Source organism: Pseudochaenichthys georgianus, chromosome 8, assembly GCF_902827115.2.
Source record: "Pseudochaenichthys georgianus chromosome 8, fPseGeo1.2, whole genome shotgun sequence".
Classification (NCBI taxonomy): domain Eukaryota; kingdom Metazoa; phylum Chordata; class Actinopteri; order Perciformes; family Channichthyidae; genus Pseudochaenichthys; species Pseudochaenichthys georgianus.
The window spans coordinates 34,588,056-34,613,786 of NC_047510.2; the positions used below are offsets into that span (position 1 = coordinate 34,588,056).

The window sequence follows — 25,731 nt, forward strand, 5'->3', positions numbered from 1 at the left end:
ATCTACTGCGAAGAGAGACACAAAACAACTAAAGAGAGACACATAATGACTAAAAAGACACCAAAATACAAACATAGCTACAAAAACACCAATATTTTACATTAACAATAGGTAAATAAAAATATAGTAACATCAAAGTTGAATTAAAAATGTGCACATTCTACAATACATCACTGTTAACATATATTTACTGTTTGTTTATTTATTTATATGATAGATTTTGATTCAACTTCTTATATTTATATACATTTTTATTCTATGTTATCCCAAAAATGCAATTAAACAATACACTTGACACAACAAATATATTGCAATAAACAAAATTAGGCTATTTTGAATGAAATAAATAAGAAATATATGCATTAGAATAAGATAAAACACAATGTACAATACTGTAAAGTCAACACAAATATATGCAATATGTAGTAGAAAAGTAAAATCCTTTATAAGTCTCTGTGATAAAAACCCGGGGAATGTTTGTTGTTTTAAACCTATTACATATACCATATTAAAAGCCTATATAATACGTGGACATGGGGACTGTAAACAGGTGTGTACTGCATGTGTGTGAGTATTTCCCTGGTGTTTTCTCATATAATCAGAAGCGTGGTTCTTGCTGTTCTCTCCCACAGTTCCCATCCCCCACGCCGGCTCCATCCCTGCCTGTTAGCGCGGTGGAGGAGGGGGGCGCTGCGGAGCCACAGAGCCCGTGTCTGTGATACAATCTGCGGACAGAGAGAGAGAGAGAGAGGGAGGGGGGTGGAGAAAAAAAAAACCGACTGGGTGAGTCGCTCTTTGTTTCTGGCTAGGAGGAAAAACCTAAAGACGTTGCACCCGGCAAGGATTCAAACATCAACCATTCGTGTGAGTAAAAAACATCATGTTTTTGTGATTTTAAGAGAGTTTTTCCTGTGTTTTTCGCTGGGAAAATGAGCGTTTATTCGGTGTTTTTTGGTCGGGTGATGAAAAAGCCGACATTACAGTAGCTGTGGCGCGACAGTGTGCAATGAATGAATTTTTGGAAATGTGCTGAGAGTGGAGCACCGTGCCAAGGGTACGGGAGGCGCGATGGATCAATCACAGGATGAGGGGTGATTACCCGTTCACATGTCGCGGAATCTGGGGGAACTCATCGAAAAAACCCTACATTTTCATAATTAGTCCGGGAGGGCATGGCCGGCTAATGCTAGCATGCTAGGCACAGTCGGCAGCCAGCCTATATTGTTTCAATACAAGACGCTAAGCTAATGCTAGGTAGCATCTGCAGGCAGCTTGTGTCCATGTTTGCCTGTTTGTGTTTATCATGTTAACCTCTTAAAATATTTATTATATTGTACGGTGTTGTGAAAGGCGCACATAAATAACATGTATTGTTATTATGCTGTATCAATGCAATAAGCTAAGCTAATGCTAGCACGAGTCAGGCCGGTGTTCTTTGTCACTTTTCGGTCGAATTACCCTAATTTTACGGCCAAACTGTGTGTTCATTGAACACCAGGACACTCACAATGCACTGTAGAAAATACGAGGTTTAAAAGATGGGTTTATTGTATAATAACAGCCGTAATGTGACGGTAACGGTTAATAACGGCTAGGCCTGGTTAGAAAAGCTAGCAATGCTAATGGATAACCAAACTGTTTTTGTTTGTAAATGTAAACATTGCACCATTGAGTTACACATGTTTTAAATCGGGATAAAAAGCGTATTTGTATTGCTTATAGTAGTTGTTTATGTGTATGAGCAATGGTTCTGAGCGTCGTCTATTTTGTTTTATAACAATCGTTGATCGAAGTGACAGTTTAGATGACCTCTTGTGTGTTTTTAAATATTATATTTTCATTTCTTTGTTGTGTGACTTGTTGTGACTTGTGTCAGTTTTGTGAATAGCATTGCTCATTTATGTCCTGGCCATCTGTCCCACTTGAAACAAAAGCAGCGTCCCTCACAACAACACAACAACTATTCCTGCGATGACTTTAGTTTACACACAACAACAAACATTTGAAAACACACATATGTTTTGTTTTAATGATGACCCAAGAATGTGAAATGATCCACAAAGTGTATCAACAGTTACTTTAATGGTCTATTTACCCTCATTTACGTGAGAACGTGCGCTTTGTTGTGAGACTTGTTGTGTATTTAGGTACGGACCATATGTCACATTTGAAATGTTAAAAAAGCACTGAAAAGCAGCTTCCCTCACAACAACACAAACGCTATTCCTGTGATGACTTGTTTAATTTTCTCACAACAACATAGACTTTTTTTTTTGTCAGTAGTTGCGGTTTTGTTCTTACCACACAACAGGTGTGGTTTGCACTTTACAAAGCACCCAAACATACATTTGAAAAACACATCTCTCATAAACAATGACTCGAAATTAGAGTTACTTTCATAATTACAACGCCAATTATCCACGGCACTGTTTCTGTATGACTGTGATCAACAGTGCGACTGCTTTGAAACACTAGGTCCCAGCCTGCACATGGAAATCCTGCAGACTTCATACAAATAAATTATATGTTATGTAAAGATGCTCTTACAAAAAAACCATACCATGAATATTGTATTCTCATAATTTGACTTGTGTTTCAAAAATGATAATTCCCTCTCATATTTCGCAAATGCAATATCAGTCAACATCTCGCAGTTCATTTTAAAACCGTTTCTAAATATATTATTTTTAACCCGTGCAATTCCTTGTCAACATTCTGCTGTAGCATAACAATTGCCCAAATTGGAATAAATCTGTTTTTTATTATTCATATCTTTATTAATACTAACACACTACTGTTATATACACATGTTTCCATATTTATGTGTTATAGTAAAGTTTTCCAAAGCCTGCAGTCTGTGATTTTATTCAAACTGCTGATCAGTTTTATGAATGAATCAAAGTCAATATCACAAAACACGTTTGTCTCAGTGGGATTTACAGATAAACAAACATAGACGACGGTGTAAAAGATTATTACAATGACTAGAAAATTATAAACGCCATGATGGAACGCGAAATATCAAAAATATATATATATATATATATATAATAAAACGGTAACATAAAATGTAGGACTAAGAAGGACAAACGGGCTAATCTGAAACCAGCGCTAACTATAGGCTTTATTAATAACGAAGGTCTTCAACACACTCTTTAGATAAGACACACTTTATTGATCCTACATGTATTCGTTACAGCAGCATGTAGAAAATAAACAAACCTAAAATAGAAACATCTCAAAATAGAAAATAAAAGAGAACTAAAAAGTTAGCCTTGAAAGATGAAATGCGGTGTAAATAAACATATATATATATATATATATATATATATACTCGCCTGATCACAGCTGGTTTATTTCCAGGTTGACACGTACAAGGAGTTAGACTTGGAGTCGTACATAAAAGTATTTTATTTTGAAAAACACAGATAAATAATTATTTTAAGAACACTGTATAACATTAGACAAATGAAAGCAGTATTTAGATCTGGATATTACCTTGAATGTAACGGCTAGCCCTGGTTAGAAAAGCTAGCAATGCTAACGGCTAACCCAACTGTTGTTGTTTGTAAATGTAAACATTGCACCATTGAGTTCCACATGTTTTAAATCGGGATGAAAAGCGTATTTGTATTGCTTATAGAAGTTGTTGATGTGTATGAGCAATGGTTCTGAGCGTCGTCTATTTGGTTTTATAACAATAGTTGATGGAAGTGACAGTTCAGATGACCTCTTGTGTGTTTCTATATTATATTTACGTTTCGTTGGTGACTTGTTGCTCACATGTCGGGCATCAGCTTTGTGAATACCATGGTTCCCCTTTACGCACTGACCATCTGGACCTCTCTCCTCTCAGGGGTTCTTTCTGCTGCCGCACATTCCCAGCTTCCCTGAGAGATGTCCACCCCTGACCCCCCGATGGGAGGGACCCCTCGTCCGGGACCCTCCCCAGGACCGGGGCCATCTCCGGGAGGCATGATGGGTCCGAGCCCCGGCCCCTCTCCAGGCTCCACCCACAGCATGATGGGACCCAGCCCAGGGCCCCCAGGATCCGGGCACCCCCACCCGGCACAGGGGCCCTCGGGATATCCTCAGGAGAACATGCACCAGATGCACAAAGTACGAAAGCTTTTCTTGCTTTATTTAAGGTTGAAGATATTCAGTTTTAAATTTCCTTAGAAGTTAATAACATATATATATACCGTATGTAAATATAATAAATGGTACTGCAAATGTGTATTTAGTTACAGAACGTAAGTAAAGGTAATACACTTCATTCCACCACTACAAAATACCCACAGTCAGTGAGCAGAAGGCACACACACACACACACACACACACACACACACACACACACACACACACACACACACACACCCACACCCACACAGAGTTGCAACAAGTACTCGGATCCTTTATCTAAGTAAAAGTAGAAATACTACAAGTGAAAGTCCTCATTCAAAATGTTACTTGAGTAAAAGAACACAAGTTTTATACTCAAAAGTGAAAGTATTGAGTATGCTGATTGGCTTTTAACAGAATTATACTGGTATTAGAGGTGTTATATTTGTATATCGCGCCTTGAGGCCTAATATCATCTTAGATTTGGGTTTCGTTATATCGTATGTGTTGCTTTTTCCTCGCTTCCTAAGTGATGTCCTTTTACGATAGATTAGTTCTGTAGTTGTCTATATTCAGCTTTAATTCTCCATAGAGATTAATGTATGTAAATATAACAAGTAGTACCGTAAAATGTGTACTTAATTACAAAACATGAGTAAAGCTAATGCACTTAATTCCACCACTTAAAAAAGGTACATGCAGCTTCACTTGAAAATGTTTATTTCTTAAAATGCTCCGTTTTGTTTTTAGCAGCCGATGGAAGCCATGCATGAGAAAGGAATGCCCGACGACCCCCGCTACGCCCAGATGAAGGGCATGAGCATGAGGCCGGGGGTGCACAGCGGCATGGGACCCCCTCCAAGCCCCATGGACCAACACTCCCAAGGTAACATCTCGTAACGACCCGCTTCACACACTTCTGATTCAGATGCAAGGCTTTTATTGACGTGTGCACACTGTAGCTCCAGTGCAGATATATCAGAGCTCACCGGCTCCTCCAACAGAGCAGCACGATGACACTGATAGTGCAAGTCAATACAATAGAATAGAAATAGTGCACGGAGAGTCTATCCACACGTCATTGGAATATGAAATGACTGGATAGTGTTTATGGATGATAAGCGGCCTTCATCAGATATTGTGCTTCCTGTGATCTGAATATTGCACCAGTCCGTATTCAGATTTAGATATTATATATCTTTGTGCTGCCGTGTGAAGGTCGCTGGTTTCAATCCTCAGACTTCTAGAGCAATGAAAATCATAAAAATGTAGCGACACAACAAAAAAAACCAGATCTGTCTGTTCCTGAAAAGCTCCACACAGGAAGAGCAGCTACCTCTGACACACACAGACCTGAAGTGTGTGTGTGTGTGTGTGTGTGGACCCATCCAGCCGGTTTCTCTTCTTCTTGTGTTGCTCATGAGTAGCGGGAGGGGGGGGGGGGTTTCCCCTTTCAGAAAACAACAAACGAAGCTGCCAGTACTAAACACACAGTCAGCGAGCGGAGGGGAGAAACACACACACACACACACACACACACACACACACACACACACACGCACAGAAGAGGATCCTTTACTGTCGTGAAAGTAGAAATACTACTAGTGGAAGTCCTCGTTCAAAATGTTACTTAAGAACACTATCATTTTAAAAGAGAAAGTATGCAGTTTGGCTTTTAACAGAATTATACTGTTATTAGAGGAGTTCTATTTTATATATATATAATATTTATATTTCATACCCATGATGCATCTGTCCTCTGTCCCCCAGGTTACCCCTCTCCATTGGGCGGTTCAGACCACGCCCCCAGCCCAGTCCCCTCTAACGGCCCCCCCTCTGGTCCCATGATGCCCGGCGGCCCCCCCGGCCCCATGGAGGGCAGCGGGGACCAGAACCAAGGGATGGGTCAGCCGAACCGTGGCGCTCCTCAGGGTCCAGTGGGTCCAGGTGGTGTCGTGGGAGGACCGGGAGGACCAGTTGGACCAGGTGGAGCTGGAGGCCCGGCCCCCTTCAACCAGAACCAGCTGCACCAGCTCCGGGCTCAGATCATGGCGTACAAGATGCTGGCCCGCTCCCAGCCGCTGCCCGACCACCTGCAGATGGCCGTGCAGGGCAAGAGGCCCATGCCCGGGATGCAGCAGCCCAACATGCCCAACATGGCCCCGTCTGCTGGGCCCGGAGGACCAGGAGCCGGACCAGCACCCGCAAACTACAACCGACCTCACGGTGAGTGGCGTCAGGAAAATATATATTTCGGTAATGTGTCTCCTGACAAAATAAATTCACTAGAGCTGCACGACCTGGAGAAAAAGGTTTTCTACCCCTTTCAAGGTCCGTCCCCTATTATGCAAAATCCACTCCTCCATGTCTCTTCTACATCAACATGTGTCCCCTCTTCTTCATGTCTCTTCTACATCAACATGTGTCCCCTCTTCTCCATGTCTCTTCTACATCAACATGTGTCCCCTCTTCATGTCTCTCTACCTCAACATGTGTCCCCTCTTCTTCATGTCTCTTCTACATCAACATGTGTCCCCTCTTCTTCATGTCTCTTCTACATCAACATGTGTCCCCTCTTCTTCATGTCTCTTCTACATCAACATGTGTCCCCTCTTCTTCATGTCTCTTCTACATCAACATGTGTCCCCTCTTCTTCACGTCTCTTCTACATGAACATGTGTCCTCTCTTCTTCACGTCTCCTCTACATCAACATGTGTCCCCTCTTCTTCATGTCTCTTCTACATCAACATGTGTCCCCTCTTCTTCATGTCTCTTCTACATCAACATGTGTCCCCTCTTCTCCATGTCTCTTCTACATCAACATGTGTCCCCTCTTCTTCACGTCTCTTCTACATGAACATGTGTCCTCTCTTCTTCACGTCTCCTCTACATCAACATGTGTCCCCTCTTCTTCATGTCTCTTCTACATCAACATGTGTCCCCTCTTCTTCACGTCTCCTCTACATGAACATGTGTCCTCTCTTCTTCACGTCTCCTCTACATCAACATGTGTCCCCTCTTCTTCACGTCTCTTCTACATCAACATGTGTCCCCTCTTCTTCACGTCTCCTCTACATGAACATGTGTCCTCTCTTCTTCACGTCTCCTCTACATCAACATGTGTCCCCTCTTCTTCATGTCTCTTCTACATCAACATGATAGAGAGAATCAGCACTTTGGAAACAGGGCTGAAACAGAGGGGATTATGGGTAATACTGCAATGATCTGTTTGGTGTTTCAGCCAATCAGAGACGGGCTCTGGATATATCTGACACAGACCGTTAAAACCAATGTCTGATTAAATACATGTTTTGGGGAAATGTAATAGTTAGGCTTGGATTTAGGATCTCTGAAGTATCCGTACCGAACGATATTCCTTCCTTCAACCCAGACCTGTATATTCATTGCCATTAGCTACCGTGTGTGTGTGTTGCCAATTCAAAAGGGACTTACCTGTTTTTAATAAGGGCTCAACATTGAAACAAAGAAAGCAGAATGTTATCGCTCAGCAGAGACACCTGGTGGCTGGAGACGGCCATTATCGATTAGCTGTCTTATCTTTACTAAGGACTGTAGACATGACTTTGTTGTTTTAGGCATGGTGGGTCCTAACATGGTGCCTCCTGGACCCGCAGGCGTTCCCCCCGGTATGCAGGGCCCCCCCACCAACGGACCCCCCAAATCCTGGCCTGAAGGTAGGAACTTGGTTTTGATTCTCACTTAATAACACCTTTCAACAAAAGACTAGCATCCTTCCAGTTCTGAGCTGCGGCTAGTTTAGCTAGCAGTTTGCTTTTCTGCCTATCCGCCAAGAGAAGCCGTCGTGACTTATTCCAGCTCCAGTGAGACATTAACAACCATGATAGTCTGGGATGGAGACAGAGGGTGTCTCTCAATATCAAGGATGCTTGCTTGGTTGCACATGTCTTCCGAGTCACTTGCCTCAGAGGCAAGAATACTTCCTGGCATTCGGAAAATAAAGAGTGGAACAGGCGAGCAAGTGTGCAGGTGTGCGTCATGTGAGAGGTCCCGCCTTACATTCTCCGCCACAGATTTGGGGAAATTGGACCGTGCGCAAAGCATTGTGGGGATTTTAAGACCGCGGAGTCTACACATGTGCAGCCTCGAAACTTCTCCAAACGAAGTACGCCGGGCTCGGTAGAATTCCAAGTATGCTGGACATTGGAACAGTCCTTCGGCGGCACTCGATAGTATGCTTGAAATAGTGGCTCTGGAGCATCCTTCCTCGAGATTGAGAAACACCCAGAGACCTAGTTCCCATGCAAAGTACCTAATGACTCCTCACCCACTTTTAGCTTCCCCTCCCCGGAGTCATATTTACCCAGAAATGCATATATTTCAGTTTTAATTGACAATGTCTGGCAATAAAGCCTGTAAAATAAAGAGTTGAATGATGGAGTTTCCCTCTTACTGTGTGGATGGTGCCAGAGATGGAGTACTCGAGTCCTGGACTCGGACTCGAGTCGGACTTGAGTGCCGATTTTCGGGACTCGTGACTCGACTCGGACTCGTGCACTGATTGACGCGACTCGGACTTGGACTCGTGAATTCTCGCACAGGATGACTTGGACTCGGACTCGTGAATTCCCCCCCCCACGATGACTCGGACTCGACTCGTACATTGACGCTCCGACTTGGACTCGGACTCGAGCACATTTTCTCTGGAGTCTGATGTCCTCTATCCTGTATGGCGAGTTCACGTACTGGGCCCCGCTGTTCCAGTCTAGAGATGTCTACAGACACACCCCGCATCGTGCTGTATGCTTTCACACATTCTGCTTCCACATTGGAAAAGAGCAAAATGCTCGTTATGTGGAAACAATATAGAAGAGAAGGCTCCGTAACACATTACTCTAAGGATCGAGTTCAGACATATAGGCTGTCTTGAACACTATCATCAGAGTAACGTGATCTAATCAATAAATAAAGATTCAGTCGATAACGAAAGCAGATACTTAACATGCAGAATGACGTCATTTTGCATGCTAAGTAGCCATGTGCTTTCTGGGGATAAATCTTTATCGGTAAACTGATTTAACCCGTAAAAGTTCCTTCAAAATAAGAGTCCCGATCTTATTACTATCAAAATAAAAGTGCAAAATGAAAACTTTACCATAGGAAAATATTGGCATACAAATATAATCACTTCTCTAAAAGGTAACTCATTTTAAATATAGTTTATTTATATATAATATTAATATTAGAAATAAGCTTTATATTTGTATAGCACCTATTACAAGAATTGTAGCCAAAGTCGCTTCACAGCAGTTCAATAGACAGGATAACAGCAATGTAGAGGAGCAGCTACATTTCAAAACATATATCCACGAAGATTAATACATGAAGACTTGTGACTCGGACTTGACTTGGACTCTTCTTAAGTGACTCGGACTTGACTTGGACTCTTCTTAAGTGACTCGGACTTGACTTGGACTCTTCTTAAGTGACTCGGAATTGGACTCTGACTCGAACACAGGTAATGATGACTCGGACTCGGACTCGACTACGACTCTCCCTTGGTGACTCGGACTTGGACTCGACTACGACTCTCCCTTGGTGACTCGGACTTGGACTCGAAGAGTGGTGACTCGAGGGTGACTTGGACTCGTGAATTGGTGACTTGACTACAACACTGGATGGTGTTAGCCTTGCCACCGAAACCAGTCTGACTTACCAACAATACGATTTAGAGCCACAGCCGCTGAAGTAGAAACCGGCGCCTCAACCCTCGGTGGAGAATGGGCGCTTCGTGTTCATGTTCCCCTTCAGCCAGTCTGACCCTCTGCTTCCTCTCTCCAGGGCCGATGGTGAATGCTGCCGCTCCCTCTAACCCCCCCCAGAAGCTGATCCCCCCCCAGCCCACCGGCAGACCCTCCCCCGCCCCGCCCTGCGTCCCCCCCGCGGCCTCCCCGGTGATGCCCCTTCAGACCCACAGCCCCGGGCAGCCCAACCAGCCGCCCCCCATGATGCTCCACCAGAAGCAGAACCGCATCACTCCCATCCAGAAGCCCCGCGGGCTGGACCCGGTGGAGATCCTGCAGGAGAGGGAGTACAGGTGGGGGGCGTCCTAAACACAAGAGTATAGTAGCTTTAATGCGCATCAGAGAGGGTACAAGTACACACATCCTTCACTGAAGTAGAAGTACAGATACTCGTGTTTAAAAATACTCTGGTAGAAGTACTGACTAAACTTCTTTACTCAAGTAGAAGTACAGATACTCGTGTTTAAAAATACTCTGGTGAAAGTAGAAGTACTGACTAAACTTCTTTACTCGAGTCAAAGTAAAGAGGCTTTGAAGTGTACTTCAGTAAAAAGTCGTCAGAAAAATAAGTAGTGGAGTAAAGTACTGATACCAGAAAAATGTACGTGAGTGCAGTAACGAAGTATTTGTACTCCACTGCGTCCACACCTCTGAGTGTGTTGCTGATGCCTTTACCGTGTTCTCCAGGCTTCAGGCTCGCATCGCTCACCGGATCCAGGAGCTGGAGAACCTTCCGGGTTCTCTGGCCGGAGATCTGAGAACCAAAGCCACCATCGAGCTGAAGGCGCTGAGGCTGCTCAACTTCCAGAGACAGGTACACACTCAGGAAACGCTCAAGTACATTATATTATATATATATATTATAGATTATATTTAACCCCTCATTGTGTTCCTAGTAGAATAAATAAAGGGTTCATTATGGCCGCCTTTTTGCACCTGACTTCATAAATATCTAATTAAAACTAAAACACCACTTTATATATTGTTATTTTATACATGTTGTATTTTGTAGTACAATGTGGACTGTATAAATATTTATATTTAATCTTGTATGTACTTTTATGACTATTTATTTGATTTTGTCTTAAGTGACATTTATGATCCTATTTTATTTAACCAACAATATGTTTGTATAAATTATTTAAACTTTTTATTTCACCTTCTTACTTTAACTTCTTTGTGTTCATTTTTTATTCCATTTTGTTTATTTTATTATTACTTTAACTTCTGATGGTTCAATTTTTTAAATTTATTATTCATTGTTTTAAATGTCATTTTAAAATCGTTAAAATATGTATATTTCCCGTGGAATGAGTATCCCCCCTGACCCTGGTGTTGTTGTCCTGCAGCTGCGCCAGGAGGTGGTGGTCTGCATGCGTCGGGACACGGCGCTGGAAACCGCTCTGAACGCCAAAGCCTACAAGCGCAGCAAGCGGCAGTCTCTGCGTGAAGCGCGCATCACCGAGAAGCTGGAGAAGCAGCAGAAGATCGAACAGGAGCGCAAGCGCCGGCAGAAACACCAGGTACGAAACGAAACACTCGACTGTGAGGGAGACGAGCCGAAGAGACAACAACACATAACAGCTGTTCGTGCAGCTGATGACTCCTCTACTTCACGCGTCTTTGTTTGTTTTTGCATTTGATACTCGAGGTTTTGTGATACTTGTTGTAAATTTGTTTCTTTATTGAATTGTATTTTCAAAGTTAACTTTAATGTCAATGGTTGTCAAGTGTGGTTGCTAGGCAAGTTTATTTATACAGCACATTTCAACACAAGGCAATTCAAAGTGCTTTACAAAAATGAAAGACATCAAGAGCATTTAAGAAACATATTATGAAATGATATCTAGAAATACTTATTTAAAATCAATGATACATGAGTCACAGTGACGGTGTGAGCTACACACATCTGAACGAACCCCCCTTTGGAAAATCACAATCTGACCCCATGGTACCTTTTTTAGTTTTCGCCGAAACTATTCCTCTTTTTTATTTTTAAATGCACACACTTAAAGGTGGGTAGGTAAGTTTGAGAAACCGGCTCGAGATTGCTAGAATTTGAAAATACACAACTGGAGAAAATCTGCCCCTTCCTCACAGAGCCCCTCCTCCAACACACACGAACGCGCACATGACCAATGAGGGCACGAGAGAAGTTTGTGCCCCGATGGAAGGCTGACAGGCAGGTAGGCCATCCAATCGGATTGGTTGTACTTTTTACAGTATTACGGCTTCTACAGATGACATTTTTGTATGGATGTTTTGTCAAAGCACTTCAGATATTCATTGCTATCGGGATGTTAAGAGCATTCCATGGAATATAACAAAAAGTGTATCTCGAGCCGGTTTCTGAAACTTACCTACCCCACCTTTAAAGGCGGGGTAAATAATTCACTTCAGACACACTTGTTGTTATATTCCATGGAATGCTCTTAACATCCCGATAGCAATGAATATCTGAAGTGCTTTGACAATAAATACATTAAAAAAAACTTCATCAGTGGAAGCCGTGGCGCTGTAAAAAGCACGACCAATCATCTGAGCCGGCTAAAGTAACTGGGTGGCCTACCTGCCTGTCAGCCTTCCATCGGGGCACAGACTTCTCTCGTGCCCTCATTGGTCATGTGCGCGTGCGTGCGTGTGTGTTGGAGGAGGGGCTCTGTGAGGAAGTGGCAGATTTTCTCCGGTTGTGTATTTTCAAATTCTAGCGCCCTCGAGCCGGTTTCTCCATTCTTACCTACCTTTAAGTTTACTTTGTCTTTCTAGGACTTTTTTGGTATCCTCCGTGAACCAGGGTCTTGAAACCAAAACTAATTCCTGTACCCCATGGTACCTTTTTAGTTTTCGCCAAAACTATTCCTTTTTTCTTTAAATGCACATTAGTTACGTTTAAGTTGTCTTTTCTAGGACTTTTTTGGTATCCTCCGCGAACCAGGGCCTTGAAACCAAAACGTCACATCGAGGACTTTAACCCCAATAAAGACTTTACCTACGGGGGGACTCAACAAGGCAACTCAAAGTGCTTTACGAAAAGGAAAGACATTAAGAAAATGGCATTAAAAAGTAAAGATAATAAAAGGTACAGTGCAGTTTAAGATGTGAATAGTTCAATTAAAAGCAGCGACAAAAAGAAAAGTCTTCAGCCTGGATTTGAAAGTAGTCAGAGTTGCAGCGGACCTGCAGGTTTCTGGGAGTTTGTTCCAGATGTTTGGAGCATAATAACTGAACGCTGCTTCTCCATGTTTATTTACAGACGGAGAGATCGAAATAACGTTTCCAACAATCCCAAATACAATAACCTAAATATATAATATGTATACAATCGACACACACATTGAGATAAAACACAACAATCAATACAAAATAACAAATTAACGCTTTGGCGGTATCGCTCACCTGCCAGTCGTGCCACTAAAGCACGTCGTGATAGAATGACTTTCAGATATTCTAGAACCTTAAAGATGTTTATCTTTGTTTTTGCCGTCGTCAGGAATACCTCAACAGCATCCTGCAGCACGCCAAGGACTTCAAGGAGTACCACCGCTCCATCACAGCCAAGATCCAGAAGGCAACGAAGGCCGTGGCCACGTACCACGCCAACACGGAGCGCGAGCAGAAGAAGGAGAACGAGCGCATCGAGAAGGAGAGGATGAGGAGGCTCATGGTGAGACTCGGAGCTAATGGCGGGAGAGGGAGGGAGAGGCATTATCCCGCCTTCCTGTCGATCGGCGTTCTCTGTTAAAGCTGCACTCGCGTGGAGCTCCAAAGCCTGTTGTTAGCCTCTCTGCGTGTTTTTAAAAAATTTGATTATCTTGTTGTTTTTTAAATATTCTCGCTTGCCGGGTGTAGCCAGGGAAACGGGGGCGCTAGGCCTTCATACAAAGATGCCGATTTTCCCCGTGAAATGTTAACCCGTGTTTGCCACAGACTGTAAAATCACTCCGGAAATATGAAATTGGTGTCAAGTCGAGCGTCAGGCGGCTTTGTCTCTACGCAGCTCGTTGTTGTTTACGTCCGCGGCGACATCTTGTATACAGGCGGCATGTTCTTGACATAATCAGCGCCACGCCTAATGCCGTGTCTTTCTAGAAAACCCCCGGCTTGTTTTTAGGGCGACTTTGTAGAATCTGCAAATGGATACAAGCCTCTCATTTAGAGCACTGCTTATTAATGCAACTGTTAATTACGTAATAAATACAGTTTATTTAGAAGATACTTAATAAGCACTTAGAAGTCACTGCACTTTTCCTATTATCTTTTCTTAAATAGTTATCCTGTTTTGTGAGCCTTTTATGTTTCATTTTTTTATGATTTTATTTCATTGCGTGTCCCCAAAGCAACGTGCACACATTCAGTACTGTGGACATTACCCACTGGAGCAATGTGGGGTGAAGTGACCGGGACATGCTGACTGCAGTGGGGTTTGAACTTGCTACCCCCCTGCGCACTATCCACTGAGGACATTAACTTTTTATATTTTAAAATATTAGTTTTTACAATGAATCTTAAACGTCTATTAACTACAGAAGAGAAACAGCCTCCTCGTGAACTCTGCCACATTTACAGCAATGTCGCTTAACGTGCACTGTTGAATAAACTAATATAATAATAAGGTAAACTTAAATACAAAACAGTTTTAGAGCTCTATTTTAAAGGCTGACACCCAAGAGGCGCGTTCACACCAGAGTACTTTTCCCGTTTAGTTCCCAGAGTTCCTGGGAGTTTGCGTTCACACCAAAAAGAGAACTTGGTTCATGAGAACTTTCCCCCCTTTTTAGTGCCTGCTAGAGAGGCCTTTACTCGGAAGGCCTTTCTCGGAAGGCTTCAGTAGAAGCTGCTGGGAGTCCCAGCAGCTTCTACTGAAGCCAGTCCCCAACTCCGGGGACTTCCGGCCGGGGACTCCGGGTGGCAGTATGCGCCGTGAAGTTGTTTGCGGCCTGCCAGTAAACCCAAAGCAGAAGAAGAAGAAGTGACGTCAGCGGCTTCATTTGCCTAATCTTCCCTCAGGGATCTTATTCCGGGGTGAACGTGATCTGTTCTCAGTTCCATGGGGGAACTAAGTGCTGGCGGCCAAGGACACCGTACAATTTGTTAAATATTCCGAGAGGTCAAAGCAACAGAACATGATACAAACATACCATCGTGGAGAAGACAATTAAAGTGGACACAAACGATAGGGACAGGTTATTCGGGGGAAACAATCCTCTGATGCTTTCCTCTTCTAACACTGAACCCCTCTCTGTGGCTCTTCGTCAGGCTGAGGATGAGGAGGGGTACCGTAAGCTGATCGATCAGAAGAAGGACAAGCGGCTGGCCTACCTGCTGCAGCAGACGGACGAGTACGTGGCCAACCTCACGGACCTGGTGCGCGCTCACAAGGCCGTGCAGGCGCTCAAAGAGAAGAAGAAGAAGAAGAAGAAAAAGAAGGTACGATTTAGGAGACTGTGTGAGGCGCTTCTCCAGCAGTCTGAATCGCACGTGGACTTACAGCTTGTTTTCCTCATGTTTTCAGAAGCCAGAGCCGACAGAGGGAGGAGGGCTGGGACCAGATGGAGAGGTGAGTCTGGAATGGGGTTATTACGTCATTTTGTTATGTTATCATTTTAAATGTCCTTGCTACTTTTTAGTAAGTTAAGATTGTTTTAGTTTAATTAAAGGTCACCTATCATGCTATGTTTAGGCAACAGCACAGGTCTCAGACATATAAAACATGTCTATGAACAGATCACCCATTCTAGCCATGCCTCATATCCCTCTATTTCACTTCCTGTTTCAAAAGTGCTGATTATGGGGATAAAGCTTTAAAAAATAAAAAAGTATGGGTCTGAGCTCATGCGGGACCCGGCAGCTACCGTCTAAACTAAATGCTGCCGTGATGAAACACTACTTCCTGCTTCTTCACACACATGCTCTCCAGCACAGGTTAGCTCTGAGTGCTAGCGATGCTAATGTCAACACCGACCATATTACGTCCAAAGCAGTCGGGCATTGTTTCTGATAGCAACGTTTCTGATTGGGCCGTGGGTCCACATTTCAGATGTTACGTCGTATCGGACGCAAATCTGGATCAGCTCCGTTGTTCCCCGTTTTTAGAGATTTGGGTACGGAGGAAAAGAGAGAGGGTTTTATTTCCTGACGCTGCGTGAGTTCCGACACACCGGGGACACATGTTGATGTAGAGAAGACATCAACAAGTGCATTTTGCATGATAGGAGACCTTTAAGTAAGATGATAAATGAATTTTAGACCTTTCTTGGTCAATAAAGTCTTGGGTAAAGTCATTTTAAAGAGGCCCCATTCCCTTTCCATATAGTGTTGTATAGGTTGTTGTGAAAGTAAATGGTCTCCAAAGCCTAAAGTCCCGGTGTTCGCCTCCAGAGGGCGTTTCTCAAAACAACATTGAACCCGATGTGGATTGTTCGTGTGCTTTATCTTCTTCCTCTCGCAGCCGCTGGATGAGACGAGTCAGATGAGCGACCTGCCGGTGAAGGTCATCCACACCGACAGCGGGAAGATCCTGGCGGGCATGGAGGCTCCGAAGTCCGGGCAGCTGGAGACCTGGCTGGAGATGAACCCAGGGTCAGTGCACCATGGTGCTCATGTAATAGCCATAGTGGGATGTAATGAAACATGTGGTGCATGGTAGGGCTGCACGATATTGAAAAAACTGACACTGCGGTTTTTTGTTCCCCTGCGATATATATTGCGTTTTTTTTTTAACCTGTTAAGCCCCAAGGTCCCGACGGGTACTTTACTTTTTTTTTTCACGACACTGTGTCTCAGGGGATCTTAATATTTAAGAACCTATTAATGTGTTATACCAGATTAACGGGAATAATCTCAGCTAACTGACGATACAAACCATGTTTACCAAAACAAAACACAAGTCTCATAAGAAGCATCTAACTGACCCCTGAACGAAAAATGCTAATGGACTTTGGCACAGAACTCAAGATAAAAGTACCCTGATTACTCATCGTAGCTGCACTTAGAAGATATCCGATTAAAGCTGAGGTTCCACAGATCATGCAGGGATATAGTTTCATCACTGAGTGATCCGGACTCGGACAGGGGAAGCAAATACAGACATCACAACACGTACCTTTACGGAGCTTCTAGGGAGATCGTCTCACCGTAGCTGTCAATCGGATCAAAAGACGTGTTCAATGGCATTAAAACGAGAAAAGACGCGGCTGAATCGGTTAATCCATAGGTTTTTAACGTCTTTAAAATGATTTAATTTATAATCCATAATTCCATTTTTATGTAAATATCGCAGAGCAAAAGTTAGCTGCTAATGGTAGCCACCAGAGTGGCTGCTGCTTCCGGTCTTGGCTATGCGGCAGTCTAACACACACACACACACACACACACACACTACCAAATAAGGAGTGAGAGTGACGCGTAGCCAAAACCGGAAGCTGCATACACTCTGGTGGCTACCATTAGCAGCTAACTTTTGTGCTCCGATTTTTACATTAAAATGGAATTATGGATTATAAACAATTGCTTCAAAGCCACAGATACATTATCAACCTACGGATCAACCGATTCAGCCGCGTTGTTTCTCGTTTTAATGCCATTGAACACGTCTTTTGATCAGATTGACAGCTACGGTGAGACATCTCCCTAGAAGCTACGTAAAAAGGTACGTGTTGTGATGTCTGTGTTTGCTTCCCCTGTCGCGAGATCGGATCGCTCAGATACTATACATAAATAATCTGTGGAGTCTCAGCTTTAATCGGATATATTGTATGTGCAGTTTCGATAAGTAATAAGGGTATCTTTATTTTGAATTCTGTGCTAAAGTGCGTTAGCATTTTAAAAAAATGAATAAAACCGCACGTCCCTGCGGTGTGAATATCGCGGTTATCGCCATGACACGGTATATCGCTCAGCCCTAGTACATTTACTCAAGAACTGTGCTTACTGTATATTTTGAGATATTTTATGGTACTTTATATTTCTACTCTGAGGACACTTTTAAAAAAAGGCCTAAAAATGCATCTTTTTAGAATAGCCTTTTACTAGATCTTTAAAATTGTGTGTGTGTGTGTGTGTGTGTGTGTGTGGCCTAAACGTCACTGTTTTTATTCTGTTGTTTACTTTATCATATATATATCTTTTTGTTGTTGTTTTGTTTCAACCCTTTCACTCTGTAGCACTTTCAGTTTTGTTCACATGAAAAGTGCGCTTATAAATTAAATTATTACTCAAGTGCAGTGGTGTTTTTCTGCTGACACTAGGTGGGGCTGTGCCTGCCCCTAATGACCAGTCGCCACTGATCAAGTACAATTCAGACGCAACTAATAAAGTAACTACCGTACTTTTCGGACTATGAAGCGCACCTGCATATAAGCCGTAGCAGCTAAATTGTCCGTCTGTCTTGCTCTCGTTCTGTCTCTCGGTTCCACTTTTACTTTGGCGCGCTACCTGTCTCACTCTTTTCCGGCCTCCAGCTTTTCCCGCCCCTTAGAGGTGGCGGGCGCGGACCGGTCATAGAGCCCATAGAGTTAAAGGTGGTTAATGTTACCTGTAAAATCCATAGATTTAGGAGGTTCCCTAGTGGCCGTTAGCTGGACAAAGAAAATGGGGGGGGAAAAAGTCGCGGCTTATAGTCCGGGAAGTACGGTACATCAAGTAATTAGCTATTTTCACTTTGTCTAAAAAATGTGTTCCTTGTGTTGCAGATACGAAGTTGCGCCGCGTTCAGACAGTGAAGAGAGCGGCTCAGAAGACGAGTACGAAGACGAGGTATGGGACACGTTGATCTCTACGTTAAAAAACCAAATGCCCACCTGTCATTTCCTGCACACAGTTTCCTGATCTCCCTTTATTTCCATCTCAGGGAGAAGAAGAGGAGCAGCCTCACACCTCTGCGATTCCAGTAGTCGTCGTCGCTCCAGTAGTGGTAGTGCCACCTGTAGAGACGAAGAAGATCCCCCACCCCGACAGTGATGAAGTCAATGAAACGGACGTCCTGCACATCATCGAGTAAGATTTTGGTGTTAATAGATCCCCCTGTCATAGAGTGGTGCATTGGAGATGTACCTTTGTAGGCCGATCCAGAAGTTAGCATCTCCTTGGTTCTCTCCACAAAAAGCTAATGGGATTTTGGGGTTTTTGCAGGATATAATCTGTCAAACAAACGATTGTGATTCATAAATGTTGTGTTCAGCAGGATGATCTCCACATATTAACACCACTTTATGATTTCTGAAGTAAAAAGCTAACGTTGGGCTTTAATGGAACTACAGCACGGTCACATGACTTCCCGTCACCACCGCTAAGCTAAAGGTGGCTAATGTTGGGCTATAAAGGAACTACAGCACGGTCACATGACTTCTCGTTACCACCGCTAAGCTAATGGTGGCTAATGTTGGGCTATAAAGGAACTACAGCACGGTCACATGACTTCTCGTTACCACCGCTAAGCTAATGGTGGCTAATGTTGGGCTATAAAGGAACTACAGCTCGGTCACATGACTTCACGTCACCACCGCTAAGCTAAAGGAGGCTAATGTTGGGCTATAAAGGAACTACAGCACGGTCACATGACTTCACGTCACCACCGCTAAGCTAAAGGTGGCTAATGTTGGGCTATAAAGGAACTACAGCACGGTCACATGACTTCCCGTCACCACCGCTAAGCTAAAGGCGGCTAATGTTAGGCTATAAAGGAACTACAGCACGGTCACATGACTTCTCGTTACCACCGCTAAGCTAATGGTGGCTAATGTTGGGCTATAAAGGAACTACAGCTTGGTCACATGACTTCACGTCACCACCGCTAAGCTAAAGGTGGCTAATGTTGGGCTATAAAGGAACTACAGCACGGTCACATGACTTCACGTCACCACCGCTAAGCTAAAGGTGGCTAATGCTGGGCTATAAAGGAACTACAGCACGGTCACATGACTTCACGTCACCACCGCTAAGCTAAAGGAGGCTAATGTTGGGCTATAAAGGAACTACAGCACGGTCACATGACTTCACATCACCACCGCTAAGCTAAAGGTGGCTAATGTTGGGCTATAAAGAAACTACAGCACGGTCACATGACTTCACGTCACCACCGCTAAGCTAAAGGTGGCTAATGTTGGGCTATAAAGGAACTACAGCACGGTCACATGACTTCTCGTTACCACCGCTAAGCTAATGGTGGCTAATGTTGGGCTATAAAGGAACTACAGCTCGGTCACATGACTTCACGTCACCACCGCTAAGCTAAAGGAGGCTAATGTTGGGCTATAAAGGAACTACAGCACGGTCACATGACTTCACGTCACCACCGCTAAGCTAAAGGTGGCTAATGTTGGGCTATAAAGGAACTACAGCACGGTCACATGACTTCCCGTCACCACCGCTAAGCTAAAGGCGGCTAATGTTAGGCTATAAAGGAACTACAGCACGGTCACATGACTTCTCGTTACCACCGCTAAGCTAAGGTGGCTAATGTTGGGCTATAAAGGAACTACAGCTCGGTCACATGACTTCACGTCACCACCGCTAAGCTAAAGGTGGCTAATGTTGGGCTATAAAGGAACTACAGCACGGTCACATGACTTCACGTCACCACCGCTAAGCTAAAGGTGGCTAATGCTGGGCTATAAAGGAACTACAGCACGGTCACATGACTTCACGTGACCACCGCTAAGCTAAAGGCGGCTAATGTTGGACGTGATGACGTTTAGTCGTCTCATTTAGACACTTGTTAGCGACCACCATTTTTTTATTTTATGTCGTAGAACAAAACGTTAAAATCTCTTCAGCTTGTTGTAACCGCAGACCTTATTCTCAGGCTAACAAATTCACAAATATGTTGCCTTTGTGACGAGAAAACAGAAAGTGCTAATCTTTCTGTGTTTGAGGACCGATTCCTGCAGCACTCTATAACTCTAATAATATGTTGGCTATTGCTTTCCCATTGTTTGTCAATATCTCATTATATGTTGTCCTGTCTTTCGTCCTCCTCCAGACACGCCAAGCAGGATGTGGATGACGAGTACGGCACGGCCGCCAGCTTTGAACGCGGCCTGCAGTCTTATTACGCTGTGGCTCACGCCGTCACGGAGAGGGTGGACAAACAGTCATCGCTGCTCATCAACGGGCTGCTCAAGCAATACCAGGTACACGGCCTGAAGAGAATATAGACTTTTATTTATTAGGATGAAGCCCTGGAGATGCACCGTCTCGCTGTTCAAGGGTGACTCGACAAAAGCAACGTCTCACAGACATACATGAACGAAATAACAGAAAACAAACAAGGACAAACCACGTACCGTCTGTTAAGTACAATTAAGTAATACATACAATTTGATAGACGGTAGTGTGAGATGATAATTCTTAAGCATACCCAATGATGCAGTGGATCTAATAGCAGTCTGTTAATAATAATAATAATTTAAATGTATATAGCGCCTTTCACGAAACCCAAGGATGCTTTACAATGTTGGGGCTTTAAACATCAACGCTCTTCTGCCAATAGATTGTTTTGCAGAGGGGACAGAGAAATAAATCTGGACAGTGTCTAATTTGACGAGTAAGATACAAAAGACTGCTTTAAATAAGAATGGAACAATCTTACTGAGCTACGGTCGGATTGGGTTTCCTTTATTCGCCAGAAACGGCCACATTTCATAGACTTGAGCTGATAGCCAGTTCTGTCACCAAGAGAAAAAGGCTGCTTGGTCTATTTGCCAAAATATTGTAATGTTCTCGTTCGGCTGCTCGATTATGGCAAAAATCATAGTCTCGATTATTTGGGTCAGTAATTGTAATTGCGATTATTAAATGCGATTATTCATTGACTTTGAAAACATCCATGTATTTGAGAAATAAAATGTGAACAGTTTGTTTTTAACAGTTGATTACCGTGAACTTTAAGTTTAATTCAACTGAAAAAAAAAAAAGTATTTCAAAAAAAAAAAAAAGTTTATTTCGATTGCGTTATTTTCGTAAGCCATAATCGCGATTGTTACAAAAAGGTTCGATGAGAAAACTAGGAATTAAATAAGATGGCTAGAGTCACCAAAAATGTATCCTTAGGTGCTTTTCTTGACAGCTGAAAAAACACAAAGTAACCAGGATTGTACAGGAAGAAAACAAAAACCTCATACATCCAGGTCCAGGACATATAACTGATCCCTCTCTGCTCTACCGCCACAGTCAGCTCCCCAAAACACTTGTGGCCAGGGTTGTATACATGTTAAGCCCCTCCCCCTAGGACAATCCACTATGTATACCCTAACTAATGTCATTCTAATCTACAAACACATTCACAATGCAAGACAAATTACCCAAACACAACAAATCAAAATATGTCAACATATGATCTCTTTCTGACCACAGAAGCCCCAAACAATAACATGTTTACACTCGCAAGAAAAGTGCCACCCGCGCCCATGCACTACATGGTATGCTCCAATTGAGCACAGCACTGATCGAGCCTCTACTTAAGGCTGCTTCTTCCTGTGGCTCTGTTTGTCCTTCACAACCTTGAAGGAGAGGGTAAGCAGGGTACTTGTAAAAAGACTTCCACTAAATCTGTTTTGAACGAATACGTTTTATTTTATCAATGTCCAGCTAGGTTATTAATGTGTGCCTTTTACCCCATGCCCCTATGCCAGCTGGGATGAAGGCTTCTTCTTCACAGCGATTTAAAATACGATGAATTGAGCAGCCCTACGTTCGTCTGACTGGTATTACACCTGCCGGGTCGCCCCTCACTAAGTCAACGATGCCTCTGTTACGAAACATTTTATAAGATTCAAAGGTTTTATCGTCACGAAGCTAGAGTGTAGAAATGGGAACGCAGTTCTTCTGACCTGAGCTCCTCCAACAACGTATATAATAAAATACAAAATAAAAAGTAGTGCAAAAAGCGTTGATGTAAAGAACTACATAAAATGAGACGGGGAGGGTTTCAATGTATACTGTTCGCTTATTGCGAATGTTGACTACTCCCTGTAACTGCCATGATGATGATGATGATGATGATGATGATGATGATGATGATGGAGTCAGACGGTAGTGTTTGGCGTTGATGTATCTGACTGTGACTCCTCTCCGCTCAGGTTAAAGGCTTGGAGTGGCTGGTGTCTCTCTACAACAACAACTTGAACGGTATCCTCGCCGACGAGATGGGTTTGGGGAAAACCATCCAGACCATCGGCCTCATCACTTACCTCATGGAGAACAAGCGCCTCAACGGGCCCTTCCTCATCATCGTCCCTCTCTCGTAAGACTCCTCGCCTCCCCGCGGCGCCACGTGTGCAAAATGAAATGTGAAATTCTCACGTTTCTGTCGTGTCTTTTGTTTCAGAACTTTATCGAACTGGGTCTACGAGTTTGATAAGTGGGCCCCGTCTGTCGTGAAAGTGTCCTACAAGGTGAGGGAAAACGACTTCTGTATTGTTGTCAGTCACTTTTTGTCATGTGGTGCTTTATCGAAGCATTATCACGCAAAACTAGGAAAAGGGACGATTAATAAATGAGGGAAATAGTTTCAATGGATGGAAAACCTGAAGCTGTTTCAGGCTGTCTTTTTGCTCCCATCACATGTTACTTAAAGGGGACCTATCATCAAAATGCACTTGTTGATGTCTTCTCTACATCACCATGTGTCCCCGGTGTGTCGGGGAACTCACGCAGCGTCAGAAAATAAAACCCTCTCTCTTTTCCTCCGTACCCAAATCTCTAAAAACGGGGAACAACGGAGCTGATCCAGATTTGCGTCCGATACGACGTAATATCTGAAATGTGGACCTACGGCCCAATCAGAAACGTTGCTATCAGAAACAATGCCCGACTGTTCTGGACGTAATATGGTCGGTGTTTACATTAGCATCGCTAACACTCAGAGCTAACCTGTGCTGGAGAGCATGTGTGTGAAGAAGCAGGAAGTAGAAAGGAACTCACCTTGTGGTGTAACCGGCAAGAGAGAAAGCCTTTGAGCTCCAGACTGTTTCAGAGCCTTGATAATCCATGATATGGCGTTTCATCACGGCAGCATTTAGTTTAGACGGTAGCTGCCGGGTCCCGCATGAGCTCAGACCCCTCCTCTTTAAAGCTTTATCCCCAAATCAGCACTTTAGAAACAGGAAGTGAAACAGAGGGATATGAGGCATGGCTAGAATGATCTGTTTGGTATTTTGAGCAAAACACTTCATAGACATGTTTTTATATATTTTTATATATCTGAGACCTGTGCTATTGCCTAAAAATAGCATGATAGGTGACCTTTAACTTTTTTCTAATTGTTTTTAATGTGAAATGATCCTCTATGAACAAGTAGAGAGAACTAAACAATATATTTTCGGCAATATAATTTAGTTTTAACGATATTTATAAAAAAATACAAACTCCAGTAGAATTTCTTTCATTATTACTTTTTTAACGTTTTATTTTACTAAAATTGGAACCTATTTATTCTTACACTTATATTAGTGTAAAATAGTGTGTGTGGGTGGTTGAACATGAATTAAAATAATTGCTGTTCTTCCGCAGGGCTCTCCCGTTGCTCGCCGGGCGTTCCTTCCCATCCTGCGCAGCGGCAAGTTCAACGTGCTGCTCACCACCTACGAGTACATCATCAAAGACAAGCAGGTGCTCGCTAAGGTAAGGAAGCATCCTTCAGAGTCAGATGGTCATTCATGCTTCAGTCTTTTATGTATTGTTTAAGATAGTACTCTATTGATCCAAATGTGGGTATTGTTTGCGTTGCAGCAGCAAAACAAAGACATGGCATTGTACAATAAAAATTGAAAGGACTAGAAATATTTGTCAGACTTGTTTCTGGCTGGCACCCCACTCATTAAAACCACAATTACAAAATGTAGCTCCGCTGGAAGTACATGATTGTGGACGAGGGCCACCGGATGAAGAACCACCACTGTAAGCTGACTCAGGTCCTGAACACGCACTACCTGGCGCCCCGCCGCCTGCTGCTCACCGGCACCCCGCTGCAGAACAAGCTGCCCGAGCTCTGGGCGCTGCTCAACTTCCTGCTGCCCACCATCTTCAAGAGCTGCACCACCTTCGAGCAGTGGTTCAACGCCCCCTTCGCCATGACCGGGGAGAAGGTGGGTCCACTCGCCTATTGCGCAACATCCACTTCTCCGTGTCTCTTCTACGTCAACATGTGTCCCCTCTTCTTCATGTCTCTTCTACATCAACATGTCTCTTCTACATCACCATATGTCCCCTCTTCTCCGTGTCTCTTCTACATCAACATGTGTCCCCTCTTCTTCATGTCTCTCCTACATCAACATGTGTCCCCTCTTCTCCATGTCTCTTCTACATCAACATGTGTCCCCTCTTCTCCATGTCTCTTCTACATCAACATGTGTCCCCTCTTCCTCATGTCTCTTCTACATCAACATGTGTCCCCTCTTCTTCATGTCTCTTCTACATCAACATGTGTCCCCTCTTCTTCATGTCTCTTCTTCATCAACATGTGTCCCCTCTTCTTCATGTCTCTTCTACATCAACATGTGTCCCCTCTTCTACATGTCTGTCTCTTCTACATCAACATGTGTCCCCTCTTCTTCATGTCCCCTCCTTATTTTCATCTAAAGTAACAGACAGAGAATCAGCACTTTGGAAACCGGGCTGAAACAGACGGGATTATGGGTAATGCTGCAATGATCTCTTTGGTGTTTCAGCCAATCAGAGACAGGCTCTGTATATATCTGAGACCTGTGATATATTGATGAAAAACAGAATGATAGGGGACGCTTAATGTACACAATATCTGGAGCCTCATAGAGAAGGTTATCTCTATGTAAATACTGCGATATTTTACTATGTTTTTTAATGTTATTA

At 43.4% G+C, this 25,731-nt stretch overlaps 1 protein-coding gene across 1 annotated transcript in view; it reads left to right on the forward strand.

The window, feature by feature from the left end:
* Window positions 1-629: 629 nt before the first annotated feature.
* The window catches only part of LOC117450824 (transcription activator BRG1-like), a 57,461-nt gene continuing 32,359 nt past the window's right edge, over window positions 630-25,731 (forward strand). Inside the window, exons 1-19 of the mRNA XM_071204132.1 lie at window positions 630-864; window positions 3,857-4,119; window positions 4,876-5,008; window positions 5,893-6,348; window positions 7,720-7,818; window positions 9,944-10,199; window positions 10,594-10,720; window positions 11,256-11,429; window positions 13,397-13,570; window positions 15,163-15,333; window positions 15,419-15,463; window positions 16,355-16,485; window positions 18,597-18,660; window positions 18,755-18,900; window positions 20,885-21,035; window positions 22,983-23,146; window positions 23,231-23,297; window positions 24,415-24,525; window positions 24,747-24,989. Of these exons, the coding sequence (XP_071060233.1) occupies window positions 3,898-4,119; window positions 4,876-5,008; window positions 5,893-6,348; window positions 7,720-7,818; window positions 9,944-10,199; window positions 10,594-10,720; window positions 11,256-11,429; window positions 13,397-13,570; window positions 15,163-15,333; window positions 15,419-15,463; window positions 16,355-16,485; window positions 18,597-18,660; window positions 18,755-18,900; window positions 20,885-21,035; window positions 22,983-23,146; window positions 23,231-23,297; window positions 24,415-24,525; window positions 24,747-24,989 (2,934 nt within the window). The 5' untranslated portion in view covers window positions 630-864; window positions 3,857-3,897. The remainder of the gene's footprint in view (window positions 865-3,856; window positions 4,120-4,875; window positions 5,009-5,892; window positions 6,349-7,719; window positions 7,819-9,943; window positions 10,200-10,593; window positions 10,721-11,255; window positions 11,430-13,396; window positions 13,571-15,162; window positions 15,334-15,418; window positions 15,464-16,354; window positions 16,486-18,596; window positions 18,661-18,754; window positions 18,901-20,884; window positions 21,036-22,982; window positions 23,147-23,230; window positions 23,298-24,414; window positions 24,526-24,746; window positions 24,990-25,731) is intronic.